The sequence below is a fragment of the Selaginella moellendorffii genome, unplaced genomic scaffold, assembly GCF_000143415.4.
Source record: "Selaginella moellendorffii unplaced genomic scaffold, v1.0 SELMOscaffold_19, whole genome shotgun sequence".
Taxonomy (NCBI): domain Eukaryota; kingdom Viridiplantae; phylum Streptophyta; class Lycopodiopsida; order Selaginellales; family Selaginellaceae; genus Selaginella; species Selaginella moellendorffii.
The window spans coordinates 1,238,202-1,246,400 of NW_003314280.1; the positions used below are offsets into that span (position 1 = coordinate 1,238,202).

Consider the following 8,199-nt stretch of genomic DNA (forward strand, 5'->3'; position numbering starts at 1 on the left):
GGGCATATTGACTTGGCCATTGGAATCTTTCACGCGATGCCAGAATCCAACCTTTTCTCTTGTAACTTGTTACTGTCGGCAGTTTCTTCCAGTGGCGACGTGACGATGACAAAACAAGTATTCGACGACATGCCCGAGTGGGACTTGGTATCTTACAATGCCCTTCTTGCGGCATATGCTCAAAACGGGCATCTAATATGTGCTATTGGGATATTCTCTACCAGGGATCTCGCTTCTTTTACTTGTGTGCTTGCAGCATACGCGGATGCTGGGAATCTAGAAGAAGCTAAGCGGATCTTTACTAGAATGCTGGTATGGGATGTTGTGGCGTGTGGTGCTATGTTGTCCGCATATTCCAGTTCGTGGCATCTGGAAGATACTAAACGCCTGTTTAAATCGATGTTGCAAAGGAATCTGGTTTCATGGACTACAATGATGACAGCGTATGCCCAGTATGGGCATATTGAAGAATCTAAAAGCATGTTTGACAGTATGCCGGAGAAGAATCTGGTGGCATGGAATGCCATGCTTGTAGCATATGCCCAGCTAGGGGACGCTGACATGTCACGCCACCTTTTCCAGCAGATGCCTCAACGGGATGTCATGTCTTGGAACTCCCTTCTCTTTGCGCATGCCAACACAGGGAACGTTCCATGCACTGAAAAGATGCTTGCTCGCCTTCCAGAAGAGAACCTCACGTCTTGGGAATGCCTGGATATCGGCGCTGTGCCACAACGGCTACTCGGCAAAGGCCTTGGATGCGTTTAGCAGGCTCCGGCTATGCCATCTCCCCAATGGGACGAGCTTCGTCACAATGCTCATAGCGTGGAAACACGAAGGGAAGTTACGTGCCGGGAGATCTTTCTTCGTTTCCATGTCAATGGACTATGGCTTGCAGTTCCAGAGGCAGCACTACTGCTGCATGGTCGATCTTCTGGCGAGGGGTGGCTACTTGGAGGACGCGGAGGACCTGATCGCCAACATGCCCTTTGTGCCCGAGCCCAGGGAGTGGCTATGCCTCCTCGGATCCTGCCGCTCGCACAGAGTGGTTGCCAACATTTTACAAGTCCCAAGCATAAAGTTACCAGTTGCGTCGTCAACTTTCTTACACTCCTCTTCGGCTAAGGAGGAGAGGCATGCCATGCTTTGGCGTTAGAGTAAGGCGCAGCACAGGGCTGTGCTGGTAACTTGGCGATATCTCGAAGCTAAACCTGTGGAGGATCATGGTCAGCGCAACCTTGGCCTCCATGAGAGCGAATCCTTGGCCGAGGCAAACCCGGGGCCCGTGAGAGAAGGGGAGAAAGGCAAACGGGTGCTTGGAGGCGTTGGCCACACCGTCAGCGAAGCGCTGTGGATTGAACTCGTTGGCATCTTCGCCCCACACTTCCTTGTCGTGGAGGATAGAGAGTATCGGCACGAGAACGCCGGTTCCCTCTGGAACAATCAAGTTTCCCAGCTTCGTGTCCTCCATGGCCGTGCGGACCAAGAACACGGCCGGTGGATACAGCCGCAGCGTCTCGTTGAGCACCATTCCCACCTGGAAGAGAACGAGAACAATGAGAAACGAGAGGAGGAAATCTAGATCTTGCTCACGATCTTTAGCTTGCTGGCTGCTTCTGAATCCGGGACGCCAGACTTACAAACCTCCAGCACCTCAGCTCGAGCACGCTCTTGCCAAGTCGGGTTTGTGGCGAGCAGCATCATCGCCCAGGTTATCAGCTTGGCTGTGGTTTCATGGCCAGCGACGTAAAAGGTCTTGCATTCCTCTATCAGGCTCTCGCTCGTGAATGCCAGCGCTGGCTTGATCCCGCTGCCGCTGAAGCTGCGGCTCGAGTCCACTTCGTCGAGCATCAAACCGAGAAGATCGCTGCCATAGTTGCTGCTAGCACCCGAGTCTTTGAGCTGCTGTCGCGCATGGACGATCTCGAGCAGCAGATTGTTCACCTTTTTCTGTCCGTTTCTTATGGCTCGGTTAAGCTCGCTGAAAGGATTCATGCTGCATACAAACCTCCCAGCGATCAAATGGGAACAAAACCATGAACGGGAATACCTCTCAATCCATGGCTTGGAGAATCTCTGTAGGATAATCGCGGTCAGCTCTTGAACGAGCTCCAGAACGCGACGGCCCTGCGCATGGCCGCTTCCAAATGCTGTCCGAGATATCACGTCCGCAGTCAGCTCAGTGATGGGCTCGCTTACCTCCACTTCTACACCACTGCTATCTCGCGTTAGAGCAAGCCATTTGTCCAGCATCTCGGATACGCAGTCTACCATAGTCCCGACCATTCCCTGCGAAGAAAGAAGAAGAGGCGAAGGTCGAGAGAAGCTCGAGAAGAGAGAGGTTTGGCCACCACCTTTATCTTCTCCTGGTAGAAGGCGGGCGACATGATATGGCGGCGAAAGGCCCACTCGTCTCCATTCACAACGACGAGGCCTCTGCCAATGACTTGCATGAGGAACTTCTGCTGGATGGAGGAGCGCCAAAACACCCCGGATTTGTTGTAGAGCACGTCCTTGACCATGTCCAGGTCGGTGAGAACGATGCGAGGCTCGTAACCCCACCACATCATCATCGGAGACCCTGGTGATGATCGAAAGACAAACAATCAAAGATCAACAGAGAAACACTTCCAAGACAAACAAAGAGCTAGCGAATTTTCGAAAGAAAGAAACTCTGGTGATGATCGAAAAAAAAAAACAATCAAAAAGTGCCAGAGACACAGAAGAGGAAATCCTCCAAGAGCAACAAAACAAACAAGTAGCGAATTTTGTCGAGAAAGAAAGAAGAGCAAAGGAACATACCATAGATTTTTTCCCAGTGTAGCGAGTGAGGCTGGGCGTAGCCAACGATGTCGTGAGAGATGCCCTCCATGCAGCGCTCCTCGGCGGCGGCCCGCATTTCCATCATCTCGCGGATGTTCCCGCGGAGGATGGACCGCGGAGGCCCTCCAATCCCCTGGCGGCGCAGCTTGGCCTCTAGAATCCATGGCTTCGCTACATAGTCTCTCACAAACCCAACCCAAGCGCCCCACGCAAGCAGCGGGAGGAGCAGCAGCGCCGCGATGAGCAGCAGCGCCATGGCATCAAATGGAGGAAACCCCCATGAAGAAGCAGCAAAAAAGATTGGATCGATCAACGCGCGCTCTGGATCTAGGTAGTCAACCCGCAAAACGCCACAAAGGAGGCAAGAAATGGGGGCCCAAAACACATGACCCACGTACGTATCGCGGCAGCCGTAGCGCATGTAGATTTTGCTGGCGAGTCACGAGCTTTGGACTCCCCAATCTGTCAAAGCTGGTAGGATCTTTGGAGAGAGGAGAGATTAGATGACCAAAGCTCTGGAGAACGAGGGCGATGATCCTCATTGTTGATACTGTGCTACAAATATGTGAAGCGAGACTTACTAAGACTTTGCTGAAACTCTCGAAGCTTAGGAAGAGTTATGGTATAGATGGTGATGAAGGATCATATTTTCTCCATGACGAGAGGAAGACCGTGGCAAGGTCTGAGCGTAACTTTGAACACCGGGCAGTGGCGATACGATGGCGACAACCGAAACCGGAAGCGCTGGAGAATGGTGGCCAAGGCGATCTTGGCTTCCATGAGTGAAAAGGACTGGCCGACGCACACCCGGGGGCCAAGCGAAAACGGCATGAACGCGTTCGGGTGCTTGGACGCCTTGGTGACACCATCCTTGAAACGCTCCGGATTGAACTCGTGGGCGTCCTCCCCCCAGAGCTCCTTGTCGTGGTGGATGGCGAGGATTGGAAAGGAGAGCCCCGCTCCCTTTGGGACGAGGATAACTCCCAGTATGGTGTCCTCGAAGCACGATCGCATCATCGACACCACCGGTGGATACAGGCGGAGAGTTTCGTGGAGGATCATGTTGATCTAGCCATGAGAAAGAAAGCTCGTGAAACTCGAAAGTAACGTAAAACCTTTACCAGCTTGAGCTTGCTGATTGAATCGGCTTCTGGAGTGGCACCTTCGCAGACTTCCTGGGCCTCGGCGCGAGCGCGCTCCTGCCATTCCGGGTGCAAAGCAAGCAGCATTATGGACCAGGTGAGCAGAGTTGCCGTCGTCTCGTGGCCAGCAAAGTAGAAAGTCTTGCACTCCTCCATCACGGCCCGATCGTCAAAAGAAGAGTTTCCACACTCGGCAAGCATCAACCCCAGCAAGTCATGACTCTGGCCACTCTGAGCTCGCCGCTCCTTGATCAGGCCAAGCAGCAGCGAGTCGAGGTCGCTGTAGAGCTTTCTCAATCGAAAGTTTGCTGGAAACGGAAGGAATCTGCGGTCAGAAAATCGTGTTATAGTACGTAAACGAAAGAGATTTGATCACCTTTTGCCTGGTACATAGTTGTATCGATCGACCTTGGAAAGCTCCTCTGGGATTGCTCTCAAGGTTTCGAAGACCTTCTGGCCTTTGAGATAGCTGCTTCCGAATGCCGTGTGGGAGATAATGTCTGCGGTTAGCTTTGAGAATTCACTGCTCATTTCAATCTCGGGCTGCTCGCGGAGCGCTTCTTCCCACCTGTCTAGCATCTCGAGCGCGCACAGTCCGATACGGGGCACCATTTTCTGGTTTGTATGACCAAGTAGTGAAAGTTGATAAGAAGCAAAGAAAGAAAAAATGGAACCTTGAGCTTCTCTAGGTAGAAAGCTGGAGCCACAACACGTCGATGGTGGCTCCACTCGTTACCATTCACGGCAATGAGCCCTCTGCCGATTATGGATGCGACTGCAGAAACCATCATGTCCGATTTCTCAAACTGAGTAACTTTCTTGGCAAGAACTTCTCTGATGAGCTCGGGCTCCGTGACCATGATCCTCGGCTCTGTCGCCCACCAGTAGAAATACATCTTTCCTGGGAAGAAATCCTCCAGAGTCTAACTCAACTTACGATAGAAACGAAAAGAGAGACTAACCGTATTCCTTGGACCACTGGTGGTAATCCAGCAACACATGCTCCACAATATCGTGATTCAAGCCTGCCATGTCCCGCTCCTTGGGAGTGTCTCTCATCTTCATCACCTGGAGCATATTCCCGGCCAAGAAAGTCCTTGGCGGCCCCTGGATACCCTGGCTTCGAATCCTTGTGTCGAGCGATCTTGGCTCCAGCCAATACCTGGTGACAATTGATCGCCATAGCTTCGCAACCAGTGCTAGCAACACGAGCAGCGCGCCCGTCCACACTGCCTTGCCAATGCCCTCCATTTCTCACAACAAACAAGTGACCCAATGTCAAAATTATCGAAGTTCCCGACGAGCAGGTCTCCACGTTCGAGAACGTGAGCACGACTAAACTTTGCTGCGGAGTAGCTTTCACTGATTGGGACGATTTGACGACTGCATTTTTAAATGCTATACAGGATTCTGTCAACGAGTGAGTGACGAGCTCAGTATGATTACCTTGCTGCCAATGAGTGAGTGACAAGCTCAGTATGATTACCTTGCTGCCAGGAGAAATTATTTGCAATGAGATTTTGGTGACTCCTCTCAAAGAAGGATCCAAAACCTGTAGAAGATGATCAAGCTCAATATTTTTGGCAAGGTTTACCAAAGAGTGCATCCTTCTATGTGTGATGCATACTTGCATTCGAACGGGTACGATTAATAAAAAATGCTGTTTAAAACATGTGAGTGAATTTCCATGTTAGGATGGCAAATCAGAGTCGGGTGAAGCCATTGGGAGTTCTTACAGGTGTGAAGATGGATGTAGTAGGGTTGAACTTTTACATGGATTTTGTGGTTTTTAGGATGAGTCTTGGTGAATTAACTTATCCATTGCTTCTAAGCCGACCTTGGTTGGTGCAAGCTGATGCTTCTCAATACTATCATAAAGGCTTGATGAGGATTCGAAGTGGAAATTTCAAGTGCAAGATTCAAGTTAGTGTTCAAGCAATGTCAAAGTCAAACCAGCCAGTGGAAATTGAGAGGGACGATAACAACAGTGATACTACTTCTGGCAGTGAGGAAGAGGAGAATTCTTGCTCTAATTCAGGTTCTAGTGATTGACTAAGAAGAGGATGAAGAAGCAGCTCTGGTCCAGAAAGAGAAGATGATAAATTATGCCAACCTAGCCTTGTCCTCTTTTGAGTGGGATTATAGCAGTGATCGTTTGAAGCATTGGTTATGGAAAGTGGTAGAAAAATCTTTTGCAATTTATGAAGAGCCAACAATATAGGTTGGAAAGGAGTTGAGATTTATCAAGCCTCCCGAGTTGATTAATTTGGATCTGGGGATGCTAGGAAGCTCTAGGGTGGTGACCAACTGGATCATGAGAAGCAGATGAGTTTAGTGAAGTTGTTGTCTAACTATTGAGATATTTTTGCGTGAACCTACAAGGACATGAAAGGGATTGATCCAGCTCTAGCTGTCCATAGGATTCCTCTAGTTCCTGGTGCTGTGCCAGTGTGTCAACAACCCTATCACTCTAATCCCCATTACTCCAAAGCTATGAGAGAAGAGATTGAGAAGCTATTGTGAGTTGGTTTTATCTTTGAAGTGGAAGTTAGTGAGTGGCTTTCTCCAATTGTAGTCATCAAGAAGAAGAATGGTCAACTCCAAATTTATGTAGATTATAGAAAGCTGAATAATGTAACAAGAAAAGATGGCTTTCCATTGCCATTTATGGATACAATGCTGAATTTAGTTCCAGGCCATAGGCTCTATTTTTTTCCTGATGGTTTCAGTGGCTACAATCAAGTTTGAATAGCTGAAGAGGATCAGCTTAAAACTACATTCGCTGAGTGGGGATGATACACATATCAAGTGATGCCTTTTGGCTTAACAAATGTGCTTGAGTTTTTAAAGAGTGGTAATAGTAGCCTTTCAACGTTTTATACAAGATTTCATGAAGGTATTTTTGGACGATTTTAGTGTGTTCACTGATGTTGAACAGCATGAGAAGAAGCTTGCTAGTTTCTTTGACAGGTGCAGAAAATTTGAAATTTCACTCAACCCTCTCCCAAGAAGGATTAACAATTGATCCTAGTAAGATAAAAGTTATTTAGGCTTTACCAGTTGCAAGTTTTCTTGGGACATGTAAGATACCATTGCAGATTTGTGAGGAGATATGCTGAAAAAGTTTTGCTGTTGAAGGATGTGAAGTATGAGTGGAACAAGAAGTGTCAATAGGCTTTTGAAGAATTGAAGCAAACTTTGGTCACGGTCCCAATTTTGAAGATGCCAAATTGGTCTCGAGAATTCCATGCTTTGGCAGTGGCAATTGGTTCGGTAAGGAGTTTACTTTTTATATTGATCACCAGGCCTTGAAATATCTTATTTTGAAGCCATGCAAAATAGGTAAAGTGACTCATTGGTTGCTAATTTTATAGGAGTTCTAGTTTAAAACAGTTCTTAAGTGTTTCAAATGATCCTCCAATGTTTCGCTGAAGACTAGAACATCGTCGATATATAGGACAACAAATGTGTCCAAATAATCTCCGAATATTTTATTCATCATAGTGCTGAACATTACCGAAGCATTGCATAACCCGAATGGCATGACAAGAAACTCATAAGATCCGTACCGAGTCTTAAAAGCTGTCTTCTTCACATCTTGATCCGCCACCCATATCTGATGATACCCAAACCGCAAATTTAGTCGCGTAAAATACTTAGCCTTTAAGAGTTGGTCAAACAAGTCATCAATGCATGGCAAAGGATAATTGTTTTTAACCGTGATCTTGTTGAGTGCCTAATAATCAATACACATCCTCATGGTTCCATCCTTTTTCATAACAAAAAGGACCGGCGCTCCATAAGGTGATTTGCTTGGTTAGATATGACCTTTGTCAAGAAGCTCTGTGAGTTGTTTCTTGAGTTCAGCCATCTCCTTGATGTTCAACCGATATAGAGCTTTCATAGGTGGTTTAGAACCCGAAATAACCTCAATCCGATGATCAACCTCACGGCTAGGAGGTAGCCCTGGTGGCAAATCCTTCGGAAAGATATCTTGATTCCTCGCCAACAACTCCAATATCTTCTTTGGTACGGATCAACCCCGTCACCGATTCAAACTGTGTCACCAATACCCTCAGTTTCCATCATTTGAACCCAAAAGGTCTGACATCCCTTCTTAACTGCTATTTGAGCGGCCCTCGCAATCTAGAACTTGGCATCCCAATCCTTTGAGGAGTGCTTTTGCAATTGGAAGGACATATCAGGATGTCCTTTTGACTTCAATATGATATGA

At 48.0% G+C, this 8,199-nt stretch overlaps 2 protein-coding genes across 2 annotated transcripts; one reads left to right on the plus strand and one right to left on the minus strand.

Annotated features, from left to right (window-relative positions):
• The first annotated feature begins 36 nt into the window (after nucleotides 1–36).
• LOC112347126 (pentatricopeptide repeat-containing protein At4g02750-like) lies at nucleotides 37–768 on the plus strand. Its single transcript, XM_024677472.1, has one exon. The coding sequence runs from the start codon at nucleotides 37–39 to the stop codon at nucleotides 766–768; it is 732 nt and encodes a 243-aa protein (XP_024533240.1).
• Nucleotides 769–1,058: 290 nt separating this feature from the next.
• Nucleotides 1,059–5,274, minus strand: LOC9651343. Its single transcript, XM_024677473.1, has 10 exons — nucleotides 4,928–5,274; nucleotides 4,640–4,866; nucleotides 4,342–4,580; nucleotides 3,945–4,290; nucleotides 3,469–3,891; nucleotides 2,803–3,262; nucleotides 2,355–2,581; nucleotides 2,051–2,289; nucleotides 1,594–1,996; nucleotides 1,059–1,537 (listed from the first exon to the last, which is right to left on the minus strand). Exons 1-10 carry the CDS (start codon nucleotides 5,214–5,216, stop codon nucleotides 1,106–1,108), a joined length of 3,285 nt encoding a protein of 1,094 aa, XP_024533241.1. The 5' UTR covers nucleotides 5,217–5,274; the 3' UTR covers nucleotides 1,059–1,105.
• Nucleotides 5,275–8,199: the final 2,925 nt, after the last annotated feature.

What these genes read in the sequence shown, in the direction of transcription:
- LOC112347126 (XM_024677472.1), top strand. Translation starts at nt 37, where the DNA reads ATGCCAGAATCCAACCTTTTCTCTTGTAACTTGTTACTGTCGGCAGTT.
- LOC9651343 (XM_024677473.1), bottom strand. Translation starts at nt 5,216, where the DNA reads ATGGAGGGCATTGGCAAGGCAGTGTGGACGGGCGCGCTGCTCGTGTTG. An exon ending in TCTACCTAGAGAAGCTCAAG is followed by an intron (nt 4,581 to 4,639) that starts GTTCCATTTTTT and finishes CATACAAACCAG; the next exon opens with AAAATGGTGCCCCGTATCGG. An exon ending in TCTACCAGGAGAAGATAAAG is followed by an intron (nt 2,290 to 2,354) that starts GTGGTGGCCAAA and finishes CTTTCTTCGCAG; the next exon opens with GGAATGGTCGGGACTATGGT.